The sequence below is a fragment of the Plasmodium knowlesi genome (assembly GCF_000006355.2).
Source record: "Plasmodium knowlesi strain H genome assembly, chromosome: 7".
Classification (NCBI taxonomy): Eukaryota; Apicomplexa; class Aconoidasida; order Haemosporida; family Plasmodiidae; genus Plasmodium; species Plasmodium knowlesi.
Window position 1 is genome coordinate 432,864 of NC_011908.2, and position 24,277 is coordinate 457,140.

At 39.2% G+C, this 24,277-nt stretch overlaps 7 protein-coding genes across 7 annotated transcripts; 4 read left to right on the forward strand and 3 right to left on the reverse strand.

Annotated features, from left to right (window-relative positions):
• Positions 1–2,078: 2,078 nt before the first annotated feature.
• PKNH_0708300 (conserved protein, unknown function) lies at positions 2,079–3,413 on the forward strand (the record flags this gene model as incomplete). Its single annotated transcript, XM_002258340.1, has 1 exon — positions 2,079–3,413. The coding sequence occupies one exon, from the start codon at positions 2,079–2,081 to the stop codon at positions 3,411–3,413; it is 1,335 nt and encodes a 444-aa protein (XP_002258376.1).
• Positions 3,414–4,075: 662 nt separating this feature from the next.
• Positions 4,076–7,525, reverse strand: PKNH_0708400 (selenide water dikinase, putative; the record flags this gene model as incomplete). The annotated part of the gene is made up of 1 exon (XM_002258341.1): positions 4,076–7,525. The coding sequence occupies one exon, from the start codon at positions 7,523–7,525 to the stop codon at positions 4,076–4,078; it is 3,450 nt and encodes a 1,149-aa protein (XP_002258377.1).
• A 1,043-nt stretch (positions 7,526–8,568) lies between these two features.
• On the reverse strand, positions 8,569–13,071 carry PKNH_0708500 (DNA repair protein REV1, putative; the record flags this gene model as incomplete). The annotated part of the gene is made up of 1 exon (XM_002258342.1): positions 8,569–13,071. One exon carries the CDS (start codon positions 13,069–13,071, stop codon positions 8,569–8,571), a length of 4,503 nt encoding a protein of 1,500 aa, XP_002258378.1.
• A 1,785-nt stretch (positions 13,072–14,856) lies between these two features.
• Positions 14,857–16,694, forward strand: PKNH_0708600 (SNARE protein, putative; the record flags this gene model as incomplete). Its single annotated transcript, XM_002258343.1, has 7 exons — positions 14,857–14,933; positions 15,236–15,305; positions 15,440–15,552; positions 15,775–15,904; positions 16,061–16,117; positions 16,369–16,453; positions 16,627–16,694. The coding sequence occupies 7 exons, from the start codon at positions 14,857–14,859 to the stop codon at positions 16,692–16,694; spliced, it is 600 nt and encodes a 199-aa protein (XP_002258379.1).
• A 727-nt stretch (positions 16,695–17,421) lies between these two features.
• PKNH_0708700 (actin-like protein, putative) lies at positions 17,422–19,107 on the forward strand (the record flags this gene model as incomplete). Its single annotated transcript, XM_002258344.1, has 1 exon — positions 17,422–19,107. The coding sequence occupies one exon, from the start codon at positions 17,422–17,424 to the stop codon at positions 19,105–19,107; it is 1,686 nt and encodes a 561-aa protein (XP_002258380.1).
• Positions 19,108–20,215: 1,108 nt separating this feature from the next.
• Positions 20,216–21,544, forward strand: PKNH_0708800 (cytosolic Fe-S cluster assembly factor NBP35, putative; the record flags this gene model as incomplete). The annotated part of the gene is made up of 1 exon (XM_002258345.1): positions 20,216–21,544. The coding sequence occupies one exon, from the start codon at positions 20,216–20,218 to the stop codon at positions 21,542–21,544; it is 1,329 nt and encodes a 442-aa protein (XP_002258381.1).
• Positions 21,545–21,907: 363 nt separating this feature from the next.
• PKNH_0708900 (DNA primase large subunit, putative) lies at positions 21,908–23,738 on the reverse strand (the record flags this gene model as incomplete). Its single annotated transcript, XM_002258346.1, has 2 exons — positions 21,908–21,974; positions 22,159–23,738. The coding sequence occupies 2 exons, from the start codon at positions 23,736–23,738 to the stop codon at positions 21,908–21,910; spliced, it is 1,647 nt and encodes a 548-aa protein (XP_002258382.1).
• Between the last annotated feature and the right edge of the window lie 539 nt (positions 23,739–24,277).

The window sequence follows — 24,277 nt, forward strand, 5'->3', positions numbered from 1 at the left end:
TTGCACATATAAGCCATATAACCTGACACAGGAGGGGGAAAAAAAAAAAAGAAAAAAAAAGGTGATTGATGCTCACTTGTGGATTTAACTGGACAAGCTCATACTCATTCACACTTTGGTTGTGCAGAAGATTTGTGCACCCACCTTTTTTTGTGAAACGTTCCGGCAGTGTTTACGGTCCCAGTTGCAGCGTGACGTCATGGTCCCAAATGGCCCAGTAGTAACGCATAAGGAATCAAGTGGTAACCATATGGAAGTTCCAATCGGAGTCTCAACCGAAGAGAAGACGACGGAGTCCCCATTTTCACAAACCTGTCTTATACCATTCTGCCAGGATATACATATTCCCGGCTTGACACTAATATATATAATTCTTCCACTTTAAAAAAAAAAAAAAAAAATCACCTTTCATATTAAATATAAACCACCGAAAAAACGGAAGGAAGGAAAGGTGTAGGAGATAATTCTCGCCATTAACACCCACCCCTCAGTACAATGTATCACCATGCAAATAAAAGTCATCACAGCATGTGCTATATTTATCCTCGTATATATAAGTAAATATATCTACGTATTTATTTACATGTGTACCTTCAAATATGTATGCTGTGCGCAGCAACGCGTACATATGTATGAATTCCTGTAAAATATTGTTTCTCTTTCCCAAAATGTATGACTTTTTTTTTTTTTTTTTTTTTTTTTTTTTTTTGTGCCGCATTATTTCTGCCCATATACACCTGCAGCAAGGATGCGCCATGTATAGTCCCATTATGTACATAATATACATGAATTTATATATACATACATATATATATAAATATATAAATATATATAAATATATAGTTGTGCCTACATTTGCGCGTATACAAATTTACATGTAAACATACGTACCTGGGCACACGCAGACGTATTGACCCAGAAAAAACTTCAAATATCGCACATGTATATAGAAGAATATATACATATATATATACACATATAATCTGTATGTAAAAATGTATAATTTTCCTACGAATGAATAATTATTAAAGGCAATGGTTATCGTTCCTTTGTGCATATGATCCTCTTGCCGCGTCCTCGATAAGCAGGCAAAATGCAGTTCTTGTGCGGATTCGTTGTACAAAATAATGCCTTCGTGACGCCCACCTGCCATACAAACGCAGAGAAAGTTTTCCAAATTTGTTGAAAGGTATACCAATGCGACATTACAATTTGGACTTTTTTCTTTTTTCTTTTTTCTTTTTTTTCTTTTTTTTTTTTTTTTTTTTTTTAATACATCAACTAAGTTGCGCAAAAAGGGCTGCATTATTTATAAGGAGGAAAAAATTTTATAAAAATTAAATTACCATTATTTTTTACACTGATGGTTAGCTTTCCATTTGAAGGAGATAAATCCCCAAAATTCTGTAGAATTCTCTATCTCCCACCCCGCCTCCTCTTTATTTTTATTTTTTCCTTTATTTAAACTATTTAAATACCATTTTCGTGAAGAACCATAAAATCGCGATGCTACTTGATTTATCATTTTCCCCCCCAATTGTGATTCCCTATTTTGAGAGCAAACGGAGAAAATAGAATTATCAAAGGGAGAAAGGCACAAAAAAGCAAAAACCCGCCCATGTACAGATGCCTCTTCCAAGTGAACGGAACACTACAACTGTAGGATGAAGTGAAACATTATGTAGGTAGGTATTTGAGCCAGTCAAACAGGAGGCATAGCTCTTGCACATTCGCCCTGCAAGGCGATACATATTAGCCAGGTCACTTGTTTTTTACGTGCATGCCGTATTTCTCCATAACCCAATCTGTACATACCTACGTATCCTCCTTCACCAGATGATATTTTCCCAGTCACTAGACCCCGTGCGAGAAACAAACACAGAACTGTGCCCCCACCTTCCACCCAAGTCGGAGGCAGTCGGTTCACGACATGTCGAGTTCATCGCCACTACACCTCATAGCAGCAGAGTCATAGTGGTTACTGGCATGCTAGGTACATTTTATTGGCAACCTCGGCTGGTCCCCTTGCTACTGAACATATCCTCCCCCGCCAACTCTAATGACAACCCCCACTGAGCATGTGTATCCCTCTCCCCCTCCTCCGCGCACTCATTCCTCTACTTGTTTACGCTAAGACCATTCTGCCCCTTGTACTTCTTGTACTCCTCTTGGGTTTGCCACACTGCTCATGTGAAGAGTTCGAAAAAATAGAATACGCCCAGGCTTTAACAAAAATAAAATACTATGACTGCAATATCCATATTGATAAGACGCACTTGTACAAATACGTGGCGAAGCCATCTTTACAGGATCTGGTAGTAACAGTGAGGATACAAAAAAATGTAGAGCCAGACAACATGTTATATTTCCCCAAGGGGAAAAGTTACCTTAAAATAGCGGGAGATTGGTCAAAGTACCCAAAGGAAAAAAACGAAACCATATGTTTAACATTTTTATTGAAGAAGGACTTAGTAAAAAATAAAAAGGAAAAATGTCCCAGTAATATTTTTTCCCCAGAAAATGTATACAAAGTCTGTTATAAGGAAAATAATTACTCTATCCGAAATTTATTTTTATACCTAGAAATATCCCAGGCCTATTTAGAGAAGCTCTTTGAATCCTTCAACGTTCCAGTTGTAGTCAATACAGAAAATACTGTAGTATATTTTACTAATAATAAAAAGAAATCCAAAGATGAAAAGCCACCTTTAGATTTGCACATATGTTACAATTCCATGGAGGAAAAACCATACTATTTAGGAAAGGTTATTTTTAATTCATACCCAATGAACATAGAGAGAAATATTAATGAATACGATGTTATTTACACAAAATCCTTTTTAACTTCCAATTGGGAATACAAATTAATTATCAAAGGGGAATATATAACCTCGTACAATCGAATTATTTTTGTGAAATTTGCTCGTAATATTGATGATAAGGAGAAGAAGTGTCCTCCCTTTTGGAATTATGCCATTCTCGGTGCAGGTGCATTGGAGAAAATAAAAAGAACCGATAAGTCCAATATAACGAAAAATGTTGTACAGTACTTTTTTTCCAGTGATGATAAATCTTCAACAGATTATTATATTCCTTTTATAAAAAGCGATAATTTACAAACAAATGAAAACTATCTTATTTGTTTATACTCTGATGAAAATGATTTTCACGGTATGGAACTTACCAATGTTCATTTTTATATTAATACGACTGATTCCATTATTCTCATATTCCTTATCATTTTTGTCATTGTCTTTTTGCCTCTCCTCTTTTCGCTTACTTACCTCTGTGTTTTGTTCAAGATGAACGCCCTCAAGGTTAAGATGCGGAAGTTGCAGCTACTAAATAGGAAGGACGAAATTGAGGACAGGCTCAAGCGCGAGTTGAACCTCGACCAGTATGAGTGTATTTAGTTTGGATCCTGTCGCTCTTAACTCCCCCATGATATAGATACGGGGTATATATACACATAAATATATAATGTACGCGTGTATACTTTTTTTTTTTTTTTTAATTTGCCACCATGTGTGGACATAACCCGTGACAGATAATCTATGGTTATCCCTTTCCTATTCTCCCCCCCACACACACACTTCTACAACACTTTACCTAATTCAGTAAAAACGTAATTACTATTATTTCCACAGCGTATGTACATTTTAGTGCCAACCGAAAAAGGATGCCTCCTTTGCATCACACGTGAGCCGCTATATATACATGTGGTCTTTTTTTTTTTTTTTTTTTTTTTTTTTTTTTTTTTGTAAAAGAATTTTTTTTTTTTATAAAATAAATATCCTTTAAAAAGTTACACAAAGTGAACGTAATACAGTTTACATCAAAAGCTGTAAAAGGATTCCCCCCCTCGGGAGTGATGCTAGTATATGCATTTTCGAGCAGACGGCTGGGCGGAGTGAATGTGAGGGCGTGCCAAAAAAAAAAAAAAAAAAAAAAAAAAAAAATGTCCCTTGTTAGAATCGATTCTGCCAGATGGGATGGTTCTACTTCTAACGGAACGAGGAAGATACCCAGGTATATTAAATTAACTGTTCCCCTCCACGCAATTACACTCAACCTCTCAACATTCTATATACACAGAATTCGTCGTGTCCAAATAATCGTCCAAAGAAACCTGATTTATGGGTACCCCCTTAAACTTATAATCTTGCACATTTATAATTTCCCCTACTGCGGAACAGTTGGAGTACCCCATGTTCTTTAAGTCTGCTAAAATTTGGTGGGCCCTCTCCCTTTCCACAATGGCCATGAGGCCCCCACTGGTCTGCGGGTCAAACAAAAGTCCATAGCGCTCACTCAGTGAAGCTTCCTCCAAATTTATAATATTATTGCACAAGTAGTGATTTTTCTTGTACATGGAAGAGAAAATATTATTTTCGATGCACTCTTCAACTCCTTCTGCGACTATAAAGCTCTTGAGATTTATCTTTGCTCCGATGAGATTCATGGGAGGTTCCTTCACCTGGTCATTTTCTCCATCATCCATTCTTTTATTTCTCCCTTCAAGTATCTTCCTTTGTGATGTTGTGTGCAGGGATTTCTTTTTCATATGTGAAGCAAAATAAATTTCCCTCCTAGAGCATTTGATCATTTCGTTCAGGTGGCCTAGGATTCCAAACCCAGTTACATCGGTGCAAGCTTTAGCATTATTATTTTGCAAAAGGTATAACCCACTCTTCCTATTTGAGAGGAGCATTTCATCAAGGCAGATGTAAATCCATCTAGCTTTGGCCTTTTTACATATATGTGCAGCCATGATGAAGCCGAAGCCGAACATTTTTGTGGTAATTATTATGTCACCCGCCTTTACACTTCCGCTTCCCTTGGGTAGGAATAGGTAATTTTCCTTCATCATTTGGTGTCTTTCGAATGCATCCCTATGTTCTTTGCTAACAAGGGGTAGGTCATCCTCGGGTAGACCTATCTGTTCTTCATTACGTACACCACTTGTGACCGTTCCAGATTTCCGGGGATTTACCTCTCCCTTTCGGCGTTTCTCCTTATACAGTTTATCTTTGCAATCCTCCCTGGGAGTGTCCACGTTGGAAATACGCCTCTTTTTCACCTTTCCCGTGACTGCCAAACCGACATAATTCTCATTTCCCGCACAGGTATGACCCCCACTCAAGACACATTTCTCCTCTTTCAACTTCTGGCAACACCCAGTTAAAATATTCTGTAATCTCTGTTGTAGCTTCTTCTCAATGTTATCCTTCACAATCAGTACGCACAAGGCACAGATTCCTGTTCCTCCCATGCTGTACACATCAGATAAACAATGAATGGCAATTATTTCCCCTAATATATATTCATCATCGATAAATGATTTGAAAAAATCTATTGTTTGGACAAGTGCAGGGCTTTCTTCTCCCCTTTTAGATTTACTATGTACAAATATGCAGCAGTCATCACATGCTTCAATTCCTAGGAACACATTTGGTGAGTTGTACACAGATAAGCCTTTCAATGAATTCGATAGAACATTTGAAGGAACCTTTGATCCACATCCTCCACATGTATTTCGGTTAATTATTTTCTCGATACTTTCTTTAATATATGAATTTACCTTTTCTCTCTTTGTATCGGAGTGAGAAGGGGTTCCCTTGTGAACACTGCCATCCTGCACAATTATCGTTATGGTTGTTCCGTTTTCTCCCTCTTCCTGATACACTCGATAGGCCGTTTCTTTACTAACAAGTAATCTCCTTTCATATTCCTCTTCATATGCACGGTACATGTATTCTGGAAGAGAGGAATTTGTTCTCCTTTCCCTTTGGGAGCTTCCACTGGGTGCACATTTCTTACGGATGGATACTTCCTCATTTCTGTTATTGCTTCCACTTCTACTCGCCGCAGTGCTACCACTATCACTGCGGTTTAGAGCAGATGGCTCATCGTCCTTGTGAGATTCTCTCTGTCCATAAATGGGAATGTTTGTTCTATCTCCCGAAAGAAGTCTTCCTCTTAGGAGTTCAACATAGTGAGAAGCTCTTTTGAGAATTGGCAGAGAAAATGTTCTTATGGAAGGAGAGGAAAACACTTCCCTACCACCACTAGCTATGCATCCATTTATGTACTTTTCGATTTCCCTTTTTCTGTACATTATGGAGACTACCCCATTTTGTAGAAAGCGGTTCCTTGATATGTATGAGTAGCTCCTTCTTAATATGTACGATACGATTCGGTAGGAATAATTTACAGTATGATTAAAGAGGTTCGGGGTCGGGGGTAGTAAATAGGAAACCCCCAATTCATCATCTGCATCCCCTGTGAGTATGTAATCTTTAACATGTTCTATACTGATGTACTCATTCCCATGCACCTTGTTGTATATGTTCAGGTAAACGGTCTCACACACTGCATAATCATCGTAATTCTTTATTTGGTTAAGCAGATAAAGATAGTCATCTGTTGTACACTGACAAAAGGTATTCACAGACAAGCACTTTGTGGCGTCTCCTCCAAATGATAATACATAAGACGGGTATCTCATCCCTGTGATGTTTATGCACTCATCATATCTTATTATAATTTCCTTATCATGAATGTCCACAAATTTTATTTCTTTAATTTCTCCCTCTTCTTTTACTCCCCTTATTTCCCTCACCAGTAGGTAGTCCCTGCAGGGGAAGTCTAGCTTTTCCTTCTCCGAAGAAGCCACATGAACGTACAGTAAATGAACCTGTGCACTTATTCTGCGTAGCTGCTTATCCATCTCCGAATATAAGCACTTCCCGAACGGGTTGTTATCACTTATTAGGAGGATACGGGGGGTGGCATCTTCGTCTGCGCGGTTGCCTTCTAGAGGGGCATCGACGAAAATACTCTTCCCATTAATTGGGTATCCTGCTGCCACTTCACTTCTCATATGTGCACCACCATCGCTAATCGAAGGGGAAAGCTTCGCCTCCCCGTAGACACTGAAAATATCGTCCACGTACCTATCATTGTACGAATAGAAGTTAAGGAATCTCTTCAAAGGGATCGCCTGAAGGAGCGCTCTTTTGCACTGACGATATAGACGAACATCAGTTCTTTTCTCCTCCTTCTTTGTCGACTGCATCAGAGCTAAGTACATCACATGAACGTGATAAAAAAACAAATTCTTATTTCGAAAAGGGTATATATTCATGTGAGACATGTCGGTATTAAACAAATCGGAGCTCTTAAAGTCAAAGTCGCACAACATGAAATCATAATTCAAGGGATTCCTGTCTGAAGCAAAAAAGATGCTCCGACTTTCTGTATGTACGTAATGCACCTTTTCATTTATAAAGAGTATGTTTCTGTTTTTGCAAAAATTGTACACATCCGTGTAGCTCTCTCTGCAGGTCTCTTCACATTGTACGTAGTCATCTAAAAACACGAAGTTGTCTTTGCAGATGATTATTATGTTTACTCCCTTGAGCTCATTTTTCCGAAGAAACTTATCAACGAACAGTTGGCTCCGCACGCCAAAACCGATGATCACGATGTCGATCACGGGGTCAATCTGCTTGCAAATTCTCATTCTGGGTGAAGTGCGCACGGTAGTTATCCCAGGTGTTGTGGCGTTTTTTTTTTTGGGGAGGGGGGCGCCTTTCCCGACACAGGCTACGCCGTTAGTTACAGCTACGCCCATATATTTGTCAAATACAGAGCGTCGTGAACGCACATATATGTATTTCTCCTTTAAAGTGCTCGCAGCTACGCCAAACAGAGGTACAGCTTTGGCGTAAAAATAGAAAAGGCTGAACACACAGTGGAGGAGAGTATTCCACTTCAAAGTTGAAACAGCGAAAGCAACAAATTGTTAAAGTGCTCAATTGTCAACGTGAGGAAAAAAAAAAAAAAAAAAAAAAAAAAAAAAAAAAAACCTGAACAAGCAAGCAAACCGGCACACAAACAAGCCGATGAGAAGTTCTCGAATAAGCAATCATTAGCATGCGCACCTTCAATTCGCTAAGGTTTGTGTACACGTACGCATGCACTTCCACCCCCCTAAACCTGACCACATAGATACGTATTCCCCTTTAACCCTTTCTTTAAATGAACGTCCAGTGGGAGCATTCCCCGACACGTGCCCCTTTTTTGAAAAACTATAAAAACCAGATCACCTCCCTCTAACACGAAGTTCCATTTCAGTCCTTTCCCCTCTACAATGATTCGATTGAGCGATCGAGCAATTTTCACCGTTGCGTGTAATCACTCATCCTTATGCGCGACGACACATTCGAAAAGATAAAAAAAATATATTTGACACCCCGTGGGGGTACAAAAAAAAAAAAACTGAGGCTAAACAAAATCGTTGCTTTTTTAAAAAATGCTAATCAAATTGGTAATTCCCAATGTTTCAGTTGGAAAAAAAAAAAAAGAAAAAGGGAATCCTTTCGGCAAATCAAAAATATCATGGAAGAATACAATCCGCACACCATACACTATACCCATGAACACACGCGGGGGGTACTAAAAAATTGGAGATTTCCCCTTCGCCAGATATAGGAGAGCACACTTATTATACTGCTCACACTGCTGTAGCAGGGGGGGGGGGGGTGCGACTCTCCACGCACGGAACTAGTACACGCCGTATTTCACCATAATTCGGTGAAATAACGGTGGGAAGGTGCTCTTCTCGTTCCCCTTGTCCCTGCCGTCTTCGGCATAGGTCAAGCACCAAACATGCTTAAAGTTTTTCAAAAATTTGTGAAGCACATCGAGAAGCCTCCTGCGGTGCAACTCCTCACATAAGCTGTCCACAACGGCGGCAATGAATTTCAGGAGGTAATACCTATCTGTTGCATTATTTCTGCAGTCGTGATTGCGATGTAAATTGTTAAAATGGGAAATGTAGGAAGAAATTATTTCTTTGGTATAGCTGTAAAGGATACCTTTTTCGCTTTCTCGATTCATGGCATAGAGAGAGACAATGATGTAGGAGTGCGAAAAAATCGTATCATTCCGGGATTCGTTTGCCCACACATACTGATTCTCACACATGGTGGTTAGACTTTTCTGTTTTTCCATCACTGCTTGAAGGATGTTCCTATAACTAACATAACAGCAATTGAATTCCTCCTTAATATGGACCTCCTTCTTCACCCTTTTGTTAATTATGCTATCGAATATGTTTTTGTCCGTCGTCAGCGTATTTCGGTCTATCCATTTCTTCACATGAGGATCATTGTGTTTAGTAGTGGTATTGCCTTGACTTCTTTGCTTTAGGAAAATGCTCGGGAAAAAATCGAGGATTTTATAATTTCTTACGGTTTTTATTTTCTTCAGAATTCTACAGCTGCTGGGCGATAAAGAATTTGTCGCTCTTCTCACACTGCCATTATTCTTCTTTTTATTAATTTTTTTTTTGTTTTTTTTTGCTCCACTTTTAAATGAAAAAGGAACACATTTATCGCTCGATATGTCGACCTTTTTCTCGGCCTCCGCTTCAGCATTTTTCGTGTTGACAAAGTAGCAAAGGATGCTTTTTGCGCATCTGCCATTCACCAGGGGTACGGAGTTCCTTCGTTTGGATTTCCCACCATGGCCACAGCGATGGTGTCGCAGAATATGCCTTGTTCTTTTCTCGTCATCATTGGCGTTTTTCTCCCGGATGGGATGGACTTGTGCATCTCGCATGTTTGGTGCGATGACGTGGGCTCCTTCGTCTACTCCTAGCTTGATTTCCTTCTCATCCTTCATGTTCCCTTTCCCCCCCACGGGAAAGTAGGACAGAATGCTTCTCTTGGCAAGAGCCCGAATCGCGTCAGCGCTTACAACATCGGAGCACACAATTTGAACGCCCCTGAGGTCTCTCAATCTACTAGCCAGGACATCGAAGGTGTAAATCACTTTGAAAAAATATACAAAAAAATTGTCCGTATAATGGCTAAGGTTAATTCTGCTATTCACCCTGCTTACCTTTCCCCTTCCTAAATATTTTACCGGATCCACATTTTCTCCTTCCTCATTGAGAAAAAAATGCACATGTAGACTTTTGGCTTTGAGGCTATTAATCCTTAGTCGGATATATAACTGCTTTGTCATAAAATAAATCAGAAAATAAAAATCGTTAATGTTTTGGAAGCGTACTCCATAGTTCACACTTATATTTATGCTCTTTTTACCTTCAATGGGGTCGATCTCTTTTTTTTTAGATTTTATGAAAACATCTTCCGATACTTGATCACATGGTAAGATGGGCGCTGCTCTCTCATCCACAGGCAAATGATAAATGTTGAAATGAATAAACTGACCACTCAAATAATTTAACTGTCTTAATACGTCCAAATAGTGTTCCTTTTTTTTGTAGAAAAAGAAGAATCTACTTATGGGGTGAATGACTCGGTCGAAGAAGGTGCTCGTTATGTGTTCCAAGTTGGCTCTGTTAGCTTGAACGAATTTGTTAAAAATAGAGTCCACCCGTGGATCCCTTTTCTCTTTCATGGCGTTCAGAAAGTACAAATCCGAGTGGCTCGAAGTGGTAGCATCACAAGTTCCATTCACTTGGTTTCCTTCAGCAACAGCCGATGCGACATACTCATCGAATAGATTTTTCAACTCTTCACAATTCAGTGGCTCATTCTTGGATTGACCCCCCTCAGCAGCGTAATTCTCTTCCCTCACTATATCATCCCCCTCTTCGGTACGTGCCGTTCTTTCCTCAAAATTATCTTGTGAAGTGACACTATGGGCATGTCCCTCACGGTTTATCTGTTCATCTATTCCTTCGCCGAGGAAATATTTCCCCATAATAAATATACAAAAATGATGGTAATAATCAAAAAATAAAAAGCGTTTTTTGCAAAACTTTAGAGCTTTCCTAGACATTGACAAGTTGGAGGAAATTCCTATGGACACACTAAGGTTGGTTAAGTTGTAAATATCTTCCGCTATCTGTTTAGCCGTTAAGAACAGGTCCTCCTCATTTTCGTAAAATAATTGGACAATGGATTCGTCGACTGATAGTACCCTCACATTCTTTGAATAATTGATGAGGACGAGTAGAAACAAATAACTACACCTTAGGATGTTGCCAAAATCATATTTTACAAAACGAATGTTGTCTTTATGCATATTGGTTACTTCCCATTTTACCATCCCTTTGTGGATTTTATTTTTTTTCCCCCAATAATTGGTAGCACTTACAATACTATAACTGTCTTCCTTCTTTAAGCTGTGACATACACATAATATTTCGTTACTTCCTATTTTTTTGTTATTGTCACACTGTTCACATGCGCTCTTCACACTTGCATTTAGGAAATAGTTGTCGAAGTCAATGTACAGATAGACACATTTCCGTTTATCCTTTTCATTTATATCTTGAAATTTAAAAAACTCACGACTTATGTATTTCCAATTTCCCAAAATGTACAATCTAGACTTGTGTAAGTAAGCGTCCACGCTATCGATTAATTTTTCCGAGGGGTATCCTCCACCGGGCAAGTGGTTATAGTTACTTTCGCTTAATCCTTCACTTTTTTCCGAACTACTAACATCCTCGCTCTTGCATCTGATCCCCTCTTTTTTCTCCTCTTCACGTGATCTGCACTCCATAGAAGCACCCACTTCCTCGTTATCCTTCGTCCTCAACACAATGTCGAAAAATAAATGAATCATATCATTTTCCCATATGTTTTTTATATTTATATTCAACTGGCTCTTTTTTTTAATCCAGTTAATTTCCTCGTCATTCAGATGGCGTAATATTCTATGATTCCTTGCAAAATCTTCAAACGTGTTCCTGTTCATGTACAAATTGGCACCCACATTGGGGAAGGCGTTTTCCTCTAATTCTTTCTTCTGGTAAATTACGCGTAGCCTTTTGAAATATTCAGAGGAGTTACACACAAGGTAATTCTTCAAATTTGTATAGCTCATTTGCATGTTCAACATTAGCAGGTGTTTGTCGCTTTGTATGCTTTCTCTGAGAAATTTCCCTGAAAGGTTGTCATCACTCATGAAATCCTTCTCAGAGAATTTTACTGCAATAGAATTGTGTTTCTCTTGGAGCTGAGTCGAAACGGGTGTATTATTTTGTGCACAGATATTGGAAGCGTCCAAGGAATGTACCTTCCCAATTGTATACATCCTCCTCTTCTTGAAGGGAAAGAATTCAGTTATTTGTCTACTGTTATGACGTAGCAATGAAGGTAAGTATGACTGTTCTGGAAATCTGCATCTAAATTTAACGCAATCGAAAATATATTTATCTACTACTATAAAAACTTTCGACTTTTTTATTGCCTTTTTATAATCCATATATTTCTTTGAACCTAATGCCATATTGTTGCTAATTATGTGAGTCACCTTGTTTGTTAAAGCATTATGTATAACCCCCCCATTCTGTACAATCATTATTTCTATCTGCTCTTTTTTGTTAATGTAGGATGCTTGCACATTTTTCTTGCTCGTCTGCACTGTTTCGTAACGTTTCACAAAAGTATCAAACTTGTTCCTTTCCCTACTTGTATAATTATTTTGCAAAGTTTCTGGCAAACCGTAGAGGGTACTTTTTGTTGGGGTTCTCTCTAAACTCATATCTCCTATTTGGACAGGGCGATCGTGTAACTTGATTAATTCTGTCCTTTCAAAATCATTGCTCCAAAAATTAGCATAATTATTTTCATCCAAATCGCAGTTGTTATAAGGCGTACTACACTCTCCCTGATTGTTCAGGTTGTTGTGGTACCTATCTACTGTCTTGTCATCCGCGTGGGTCGTTAAATTATTCCATTCGTTGTGGGGATCCAGTTTGTGTTCCTCTTGGCCTCTGTACAATGTTGTCCTTTGGGAAGGGCTCTCCCGCTCCTTTTCCTCCTCTACCTCTTCATCCTTCTTATGGTCCTTATCACATTTGTTATAAATTGAATAGAGACTTACAAAATCGTCAATGTAGAAATTGCAATTGGTGAACAGCGGGCGAGTGTTCCTCGAGTCTTCGTGCTTATCCTTCTTATTCCTTTCCTCCGCTTCCTCTATCTCTGCGCTATATTTTTTGTTGTAACTGAGCGGTGTTTTTTCCTCCTTCCGGCACATGTATGCGCCAAAGCTCCTCGAACCTCCATATTCCAAGTCCATTTTGCAGGGGCATTTTCCGTGTACTCGAGCACCGTCAAGAGGGCCGCCCGAAATGGAAAAAACAACACCCGTGCAATAGAACAGGTCCACGAGTGATAAAACGAACTCAAGAGTGACAACGAAGATAAGAGAATTCCCCTCGTTCTGTCAAGCCATGCGCTCGCAATGGCTTCAATCAAGTGCGCAGAAAACGAAATGATCAGAGAGTTGTGCCCATCCTCGTTTGGAGCGCCAAAAAAGAGGAATTCTTCAACCTCCTGCGGGGGTGCCTCTGCCACAGCTTGGGATATATTGCAAGCAACGGTTGCGATAATGTACAAAGGGCTTGGTCAATGTGCAGTATGTGTTGTCAGTGTGCAAGGCTGCAAAAAGGGATGACAAAGCCAACGTATGGCTTAGTTGCCAAGTGGCATTCCCAGGATGCCAACAGGCTTTCTTTTCCTTGCTTGGGTGAAAAAACAAAAGTTACTCCAACGCCATGCAGGGCATTTTCCAAGCTGATTTCCCCCACACTTATTTAATATATATGGTAGCAAATGAAATTCATCTGGCAATACCAGTTATTTTTTTTTTTAAATATATAAAAAAAACGGAAAACAAAGGGAACGAAATTGAAAAACGGAAAAGAACAAAAACAAAAAAAAAAAAAAAAAAAAAAAGGGAAAAAACAGGAAAAGAACGGGAAAATAAATATGTATATAATACGTACATAATATATTTATATATAATGCCCCTAGAACAAATTTAATAGTCAACTAAAGAGGCACAAAAAAAAAAAATAAAATAAAATAATAAAATAAAAATCCAATGCTGTGGAAGCAAGTGCCATTGTTATAGAAAATTGAAGTGTGCACGACGTTACTCATTTTTGTTGGCAAATAAAGTTGCTAAAATGTGAGGCAGAAAATTGGTGTCATTCTGTGTGAAGAGAATTACAGTGTGTAGTTTCCCCTTTTGCTTAAATTTTCAGGGGGGCGAGGGGGCTCTTATTTTTTGGCATTTATATTATCATAATATACAAATGGTTACCCGCTCTGCAGATATATATATTCTTATTGTTCATTCATTTTTTTTTAAATGTCAGCATTTTTAACTATCTCTTTTGGGGGAAAAGTTAATACACAAAAGTGAATTTTGTTTTTTATTTTTTTTACTCTTTTATTCTTTTAACCTTTTATTTTAACATTTTACTCTTTAACCTTTTACTCTTTAACCTTTCACTCTTTAACCTTTCACTCTTTAACCTTTTATTCTTTAACCTCTTACTCTTTAGAGATGTTTAAAAAAAAAAAAAAAAAAAAAAAAAAAAAAAAAAAAAAAAGATTGCATCGTTTCGCTTCGTCGCCCTCGCTTTAATCGGCCAGTTCGGGACATAACTCCTTTAAAAGATAATCTCATCATTTGATATATTTACGTATATTTCGATTCCCCGATCTGTGGAAATTATTCTGTGCGACGCGCTTTCCCCCCTGCGTGTCTCCGCACATTTGAATGCACACCATCCGTGACAAACTGTATATTTTTTTTAACCTCTGAATTAGCAACGAGTGTACAGTACACATGCAAATTTTGTTAATTTACTCTTGTCAAATTATTCACATAAAAGAGCTTTCCTCGTTTTCTCCATGTGCTAATCGTGCCCCACACATGTACATTATATATACATCTTGTACGTTGTGTGTACATATGTTTATACGCACAAGAACAAGCGTAATTCGAAAGTGATATAATGCCCCCCGTGTCGGCCCCTTTTTAAACCTGCCTTTTTCATCCTTCCAAATAAAGATGAATTTACTAGCCATTATTTTGACAAGACATGTAGATGATATTATTTTCCTTTGTTCCGCCACCGATTTGAATGCGTTAGGAAGAGAGGGAAAGTGGTCCCCTTTAAAGGGACCCCATTAAACTGCGCACTTTAAATGGAACAGTTTAAATGGCACAATTTAAAATGATGCTCGTTACATGAACATAATTTCACTCACGTGAAGTAGCTCCCCAAATGGGCATCTCATGGGAACCCGCATTTTTCCGTGTAGTGCATATATGAGTAGTTGTGTTTCCCCCTACACACTTGGCTACCCCATTCTCTGCACGTGATTCCCTTTATTATTTGTTCGCACCAGAATCACCATCATCGCAACTCCGACTTCCCATTATGCAGATATTCTTTTATCAAAAAGAAGGCCTTTAAAGAAGCCGCTTTCTTTGTAGCGAGGACGGTTCCGTCAAGGGTTGGCAAAGACGGCGATATTGCCTTCGCACCTATTGACATGCCTGCGTACCACCCACTACGATGGATTATAAAGTGCACAATATGTGTGCCTTTGCTCCGATAACCCTTTTGCCATTACCTCCTTCCGCGCAGATCGAATACAACACCAAGGAAATCATTACACATGAAAGCAACACGGTCTTTGCATTCAAATTCTCGGATAATATCTGCCCCCTTGTAATAGCCACAGATGATTACCCAGAGAGGTACTTTTTCCCCCCTTCTTTTTCATTTTGTTCGTGGCAATTCGTTAAGGGGGGCATAACAGGAGTGAAAGACCTTTCTCCTTTTTTTTTCTTTTTTTTTCTTTTTTTTTTGTCTTCTAAGCCAAAAAATACGCTCCTTCCATCTTCGCCCTTTATGCAAAAAAATAGGAGTTGCTCCATGCCCTCCCTCCCTTTTTTTTTTTTCTTTTTTTTTTCCCCCAGAGTGGCCTTTTACATGATTAACGAAATTTACATGGACTTTATTCGCACCATTCCGAAAGATGTGTGGTCGGAGGTAAAGCAGGACAATAAAATTGATTTCAATTTGAATTCATATCTGTCCAAGTATAAGGTGAGTCATAATGAGAACGTTTCCCCCCCCTCAAAAAAAAAAAGGAATAGTTCCTTCCCAAACATGTGCACAGTTAACTCGTTTTCCACGAAGGCGTATGAACTGTGTGCATGAAGAGGAATCAACACTGGTCCGATGATCTTCTTTCCCACTCAGGACCCACTGACATGTGATGCCATAGCCCACACAAACATGAAAATTAGCGAGAACATTGTAAGCATGAAAGAGATGCATTTGGGGAGCGCATACCTGCTTGGGCCACTTTTTGAATGGCCTAGCAGACATAAGCATTCTCCTTTTCGTTTTATCTTATGTGTGTTCAATGCGAATTTCGAAAAAGGGAGAACCCAACATCTCGACTAATTCTTGATCATTTGAGGCGCCATGAAGAATGCACACAATGTACATTTTTCTTTTATTATTATTTTTTTTTTCGCCTCTTACTCCTTTCCGCTATTGCGTAGGAAAAAGTGAGAACAACTATGGACGCACTCATCAGGAACAGGGAAAATTTGGATGTCCTCGTCGACAAGAGCAAGGATCTTTCGAGTAAATTCACCACATCGTTATTCTCCCCCTTAGAAAAGGGGGCCTATATCTTTCAGGCTATGATCATCTGCATATTTTCTCATTGCGCGCCTAGTCCATGTAGCTAGTTCTTTAACTTTAAGCGCTTCATTTGTCCTATCCACGCACACGAATTTTTTTTTCTTTCTTCTCAGCTACGACGAAGCAGTTATTTAAGCAAAGCAAGAAACTGAAAAGGAAACAGTGTTGCAGGATTATGTGATTTTCGGTTCATTTCTTTTTCAATTACGAGCATTTTTCCGCCACATTTTTCCGTCACATTTTTTCGTCACTTTTTTTTTTTTTTTTTTTTTTTTTGTCCTTTTTTTTTTTTCCGCGATTTTTTACACATGAAAAGTTGCTTCCGTCCAATTTTGATTTTCTCCCTATACAAAGAAAGCTCCTTTTAATTAAAAAAAAGAAACACATAAAAGTAAATTTAAACATAAACATAAGTATATATAATTTTGCAGATTTACTTTTTCCGAATCGGACATGCGCACCTGTTCGTTATAGTAAGTCTACATTATATTATATTATTTTATTTTTTTTTTTTTGCTTATGTCGCGTCCTCTTTGAATGAATGAAGAAGACGCTTGGCTGGTGTGGCTGTATGGGACTTGAGTGGATAAATTCGTACCGGTGGAGGTAAAAGGGAACGGCAAAAGAAAAAAAAAAAAAAAAAGTTTCTAAAAAGACCTATTACTTGACCAACAGCACCTGCTCGGAATAAGCACAATGCGAGATAAACATACTAATCAAGGGAAAAACGAAAGGGCCGAAGTGTTCACATCGCAGAGGGATGCCTACCAGGTGTGTGCAACTGAACGCAACTCCCGTTCGATAGACCAAGGTAGTTGAGAAAAAATTCCAAAGTTTATACAAGCTATCCTTTCTTCCACCTCAGCCGATTTGGCAGACTCTACTAACTGTGTATTGACGCTATCCCGATGAAGGGGCAGGCTCAGGGACGGAAAACTTCTACCTACAGCCCCATAACGGAGAGCCTGTACCTGAAGCTGAAGGACCCACTTGGGCCATACGTCAATTTAAGCAATTCCCCTGCGTCAAGCGAAAAAAAAAAAAAACTCCACAAACGAATAAGCTTTAGTAGCTTCTCAAATACCACATGTAGCGACATCCAAAAGTTGAACAATTATCTGCCCATAGAAAATAATATCGTCTTGTTGTCTCTGGGAAATTATTCCTTCAAAGTTGGACTGATAAATAAGTACGACTACAAATTGGAAAGCTTGAGGGTACCCCAAGTGGAAGTTATTGAACCATGGAAGGAACTGGGCTATTCACATCCTCCATATAAAAACTACGACATCATAGAAGAGTGCCTTTTCCACTGCTTCAGCAATTTTTACAAAATAAATTTAAAAGACAAGGATTTGTTCATTCCCTTTTCTAGTATAAATGATACGAATGATTTTTCCACCCTCGGGGATATTCTATTTGACACATTCCAAGTGCAGAGTGTAACATTTAGGGAGCCTTCCTTTCTCTCTTCCCTCATCATTTTGCAAAATATGGCAAAGGAAAGGCAGGAGATGCAACAGGGGCGTGATGTTCTACTTTATAAAGATGATCAGAAGGATTCATCTACTAATTGCGACTATGGCGCCGATGAAAGCGTCGGAACGGGAGGAGAAAAAGACAAAGGGGTACTTCACGTACCGAGGGGAAAAATAGTAGGGGGGGAACCCTACCCGCAGGAGTGCCTTTCAAATTTACACGATTTAAACTTGTACAATTTTACAGCTATCCTAGTAAATGTGGGAAGTACTAAGACGACCTGCACACCTGTGATAAATGGAATCCCATTGCCCGATCTGACAAGCACCTACCACATTGGGGGGTACGACATAGACAATCAAATTTTCGACGAAATGAAAAAGAATAAAAATTACCAAAAGGATATATCAATGGAGGCTGCAAAAATTGCAAAGGAGAAAAGGGTATTCACTCCAAAAAGTAAAGAAGACTGTGGTTATCTTTCTCTACTTTACAATCAAACTCCAAAAAATTATTTAGTTAGCCCATTCCAGTTACACTTTAATAAAATCTCCTCCTCAGCTGTAACTTCCACTGAAATATTTTTCTCTCCATGTCGTTTGGGAAATTACTTAAAAACGGAATCGTACAAACAGCTACATATGTACCATGTAGACAGGGGGTTTCTTTTGAGTGGGTCTCCCTCTTGGATTCCCAACTCCACTATAAGGGAGTCCTCCCCCAGTTGGAAAGGAAGTCTAAGCTCCACCCTCACAGAGAACACCCTCCCCTGTGTAATTTACGACACCATTCAAAGGTGCCCCATCGATACTAGGAAGGAACTCTTTGAAAATATTTACCTCACGGGGGGATCCAGCATCATCAGAGGTTTTCGTGAAAGATTACAAAATGAATTGTATGACTTTGTAAAAAGGAAAAATTTTTACAGCAACGTTTGTATCAATGTACATTCTGTGCGGAGAAGGATGCTGCAAAAATATGCCATCTACTCGGGGGCTCACCTATTTTTGGAGATGTTCGATTATCAAAATTATCAAATCACACGGGCAGACTATCTGGAGTGTGGGGACAGTATCCTGGAGCGTCTGAGTTTGCAAGGAAAGCTTCTCTTCTAGGTCTTTGCAGAGGGAACCTCTTTTTTAAAACTTTTTTTTTTTTTTTTTTTTTTTTTTTAACCCCCATGAATAATGAGGCTCTTTCCCGGCAGTCACACTACATGGTTCTATCCCATATAGGGAGGACCGACCACGTCGAAGTAGCGTTTATGTTTGGATTTTCCAATTTGTGACTTCCCCACCGCTCGTATCTTGACTGCATAGTTTTGTTTCCGTTGAGTAAGGAGTGCCTCAAGTTTGTTAGGCTACCCACCAGCTATTGCTACACATGTACTTATTTTCATTCTCATTTTTGTTGTTTACCCTTTTTTCATCCGCTTCGCTCCCTCCACGTTTGCATTTGTGTGCTTTCCCCTTCCCCGTCCTAACCTTTTTTAAAAAAAAAAAAACACTTACAATCCTTTAACACTCAAATGGGTTGCGACAAATCTCCTTAAAGGGGGAATGCCCATCTGGAAGAGCATATTTTCCTAGTGGAAAAATTCAGTTCCTGACGCCCCTGTCCCTATGTAACCAGATCACCACAACATCAATAAGGGAGGAACACAGAGGGAAACTCTTTCCCCTATTGGGAGAAAATTACCAACTGTCCATGGATGCGTAATATATTGCACAAAAAGATTGGGAAGTTGCATCAATATATCTGTTCCTTTGTCATTTTTTTTTTTTTTTTTCTTTCTTTCTTTTTTTGGGTGTATGTGCCCCTAGGAAGGGAGATAGTGCCCCATGAGCCCCTTACCAAATTGATACGTGCATTCTGCGCATGTGGCAAATAATTTGGCAATTTTTGACAAAAAAAAAAGAAATAAAAAAAAAAAAAAAAAAAAAAACGATACGGCCCTTCCCCTACAGTTGCATTTTCTCCTCTCAGGAATAAAATTGAAAACTTTTTTTTTTTTTTTTTTTTTTTTTCGAGTAGAGTGTAGCTTTAACACATATGTTTAAGCGTTTATCAAAGTGTTGCCCATTCATCTGTTCATAAGCACAGGGGGAGGGGTTCTACAAACGTTCAGTCGCACAAATTATCCCCTCCCTTCGCATGTATGACTGCTTCATACGCCAAACGAAAGAAAATATACATTGAGGAAGAGGAACTAGGTGGGCCTAGATGTATGCGTACACGAGGAGAAATGCCATCCCCATACTGATTGGGTCATTGGCTGGATTGTCGATAAGCTATCTATTCGCGAACAGGAGGGAAGTGCAAAGATGTTTGATGTGCACGGTGGAGAGAGCCATAGCCAAGTGGAAAATGAGAAAGTGTGGGCGTCACGCAAAAGATGGCAGAAAGCACCGCAATAGCGATGTACAGAGTGGTGGTCGTGATGATGGTGGTGAAGGACAAGACATCCCGGAAGGGTGCCCGGGCATGGAGAACGAACAAGCAGGGAAGTCGAAAATCTGCGAAGGGTGCCCCAACCAAAGAATTTGCAACGATCCAGAATTGAAGAAAGAAAAGGAGAAGGAAAAAAATCAAATTTTTAATCAAGTCCAAGAAAATTTAAAAAATGTAAAATATAAAATTTTAATTTTATCTGGAAAAGGAGGAGTCGGAAAGTCGACGGTAGCAACACAGTTAGCCTTTTCATTATCTTACCTAAATTACGATGTAGGTCTTCTCGACATTGATATATGTGGACCGTCCATCCCAGTCCTAACACAAACCGTGAACTGTGATGTTAACTATAGCATGAATGGATGGGTTCCCATTTATAAAAATAATTTGTCCATCATGTCTGTCGGATATTTACTGCCAAATTTTGATGATCCAGTTATTTGGAGGGGTCCAAAAAAAAATGGATTAATTAAACAATTCCTATGTGATGTATACTGGAAGAGTTTGGACTTTTTAATTATAGACACCCCCCCAGGAACAAGTGATGAACACCTTACCATCTGCTCATATTTAAAAAATAATTTAGATGGATGCATAATAGTTACCACTCCACACATTTTATCCATTTGTGACGTTAAGAAGGAAATTGAATTTTGCAAAAAAACCAGCATACCCATTTTAGGAATAGTAGAAAATATGTACCAGTCCGTTTTTGTTAACAATTACACTGTCGATAAAATGTGTGTAGACATGAATGTAGACTATGCGGGTAGGATCACTTTTAATCAAAAGCTCATTGATGCATGTCAGCATGGGGTTGGTTGTTGTGATTTGGATGCTCACAGTTCATCCTCCAAAGAAATTTTTCAAGTGTGCAAATTTTTCATCCAGAAAATTTTAAATAATTATGAACATGTGCCAAACTCCTATGATGATAACACTCAAGTGGCTCATTCGAAAAAGGCTGCTTCTTTGAAGGACGGGCAGGAAGAAACTCTACAGCAAAATGGAAAATCTGACCAATCGAACAATTTGCAAGTGCAAATGCTTCGTCAGTTATTAAACCAAATTAGCCAACTGCTACAGGAGACCCCTCAATGAATTGTCGAAAATTTTATTTTCCAACGAAGGAACGTTACTTTGTTGCTTCCTATTGGGGATGCACCGCCACAGGGACCAAAAACGCACACATAAAAAAAAAGACATAGGGGGCACACTTTAATAACTGGATTGCACGTGCTCCATTTTTTTTTTTCAGCATGCACAAGATTACACGTTCTACGCTTGTCTCTTTTTCCACTGGTTCACGCATCAGACGACTCCATAGAGTTAACGGCACAGCGCTACGACTCCACCGTAGTGCCTCGGGCGATCGTGGTGCGTTTGGACCTCGCGAAAATAGTAGCCCCATATGAAAGTGATTCCGTGTATAATGTATACCTGTGTGGGGGTGATGGGGGGGATTCAGCTGGCGCTCGCCTTTTGCGCACCCGCTTCGCTTGTCCCGTTCGTTGCCTTCGATTTGTAGTACCTGCGTGGGGGAAAAATGAACGTGCGAATGAAGCGACCAAACAGATTCTCGACCAAGCAGATTGGCGGTGCAGTAGGTTATCCGTGAAGCAACTGCGAACCGATTAGGCGCACACATGTAAGCGTGGGGGTAATCAAGGCGATGAGCGACTTGTGGCTCGTCCCCGTCCTCTCCGCGCGCTTACTTCCTACTCTCGATGTAGTACGAGTTGGGGTGGTTCCCGACCCCATCGGCAGACGAGCCGGGGTGCGTTTCCATGAAAAACTTCACGCAAGCCATCTGGTATTCATTGTTCATTTTGAAAGGCATGATATTTTTTATCTGACCATCAGTCAGCCCAAAGAAAAAGAGCAAACTTTTCAAGTGAGCCTCGTCAAAATTCTTAAAAGGGCACCCATGAGTGTCTCCACTTGAAGGAATAGGAAAGTTATTTATAATACTGGAGCAATTATAGGGGCTAAAATCTGTTTTTTTACCCTCTTTCCCATACATATAGCGTATAGTATATCTATGCTCCTTATCGAATTTGTCTGCTTGTAACCATATGGATCGATTCGAGTGTATATTTTCTTCCAGTGTCATGCCCGCCCCTTTTAAGAATAGCCACAACTGTTGCCTTGCCCAATGTTTCAGATGTTTTTCTTTTAAAAAATTAACAAAGATTCTACGCATACAAGGGGGAAAGGACTGCTTATAAACATTATACAGATTTTGTGGCATTAGTCTGGTTTCCTGTGTGTGTTCATAATTCTGTCTGTAGTCCTTTGCCACATATGCTTTTGGCAACGCCGTCAGGAAGGAAGATATTCTGCTGTCATTTTGAACATTAAGTAGCAGTTTTTCATTTTGATCTAAATACTTAAAGGATTCCTTAATGGTTATTTTGAACTGAGTAACTAGAATAACGTCCAGGTATATATCTGGAACGTATGCAATCGCTTTATCTACACACACCTTATGATCCTTCACTAAAAAGTAAGCATCTGGAAAGAAGGGAATTTTAAATACCTTTTCGATGGTATCTCTATTAGGGATGAAGGATGTATATTTTTCCCACGCTTCATCCTTCACCCCAAAGGATGATATCATTGGTTTAGACAAAAATTCATAATTTAAATTTTCTCTATTTAACAAATGAATTAATCCTCGTTCACTCTCTCCAAGATTATGTGAATTCAACACATTAATATTTTTTAATTCATTTAAACGGAATATAAATAATTTTAATTCTTGCTTTAAAAACCACTGTTGTTTTTCTTTATCCTTTGCAAAAGCTATTCTTAAGATATAGTGGGATAAGAGATCTGTCATGATTATATTTTCCATTTCTTCCTTGCTGTAATTTTTCATCGACTGAATTCCAAATTTATATTCGAATATTTTTTGTCTGATTTGTTTATTTTTATTATCGTTGTAGTTATTCGTTAGGGCATCTTTGTCCATCTTCCCTTTTAAGTTGTTATATGTATCCTTTTCCTCCTCCCCGCTGATGGTACAGGTGTCCAAGAACTGCAACAGGGCCAGACGCTTTGCCCCTATTTCTTGGAAGTCACTTAAACTGCAGTATCCAAAAATGGGGGGGTACTTGTATAAACTTATGGGCATATTAAATGGGTATATGCACCCGTAATAATCGAAGAAGTATTTCTTCTTTCCATTGCTGTTGATTTCGTAGTTCTTTATCGTGATGTTTTGGAGTTTCTTCTCGTTCATCCTTCCCTTTTCGACTGGCGTGCCGTTGATGGATCTCTTTCGCACGATCATGTTGCTCTCTCCGGTTGAGTGATCAGACAAGAAGGAAGAGGGGTGGAATATATCAATGAGGGTGCGTACAGGGTGTACCTATCTGCGTCTTATCTGCGCACGCCCGAATCTGCACCACTTCGATACACGAACAGATTTACACCTCAGTTACTCGAAAGTCGTGTGGAAGATGCACACATTTTTCACCAGGCACATCACTGTGGGGAACACAAGCATGGAATGGTCATGGACACAAATGTGCGCTTAGGGGGGGGTTCCTTCCGATTAAGGGGCCAAATGCCTGCTTGCAATGGCTTCTGCTATGCTCCAGTGAAGGGGTAAATACTCTAAGTGTGCCCTTCGAGGGGAATCATTACAAATAAAAATAGTTCCTTTTTTCTCTTTGGCCACTCATGTGGGCCTTGAACCACTTCGTGCGAAGCGTTTATAACTTTGCTACTTAGCCAATTGGCTGTTTGGTGGTTTAGCCGTTTTGCTCTTTAGCTGCATGGCTCCTTTGGCGTGCTCCTCCACACTGACCCTCTTCAATGGCCACACAA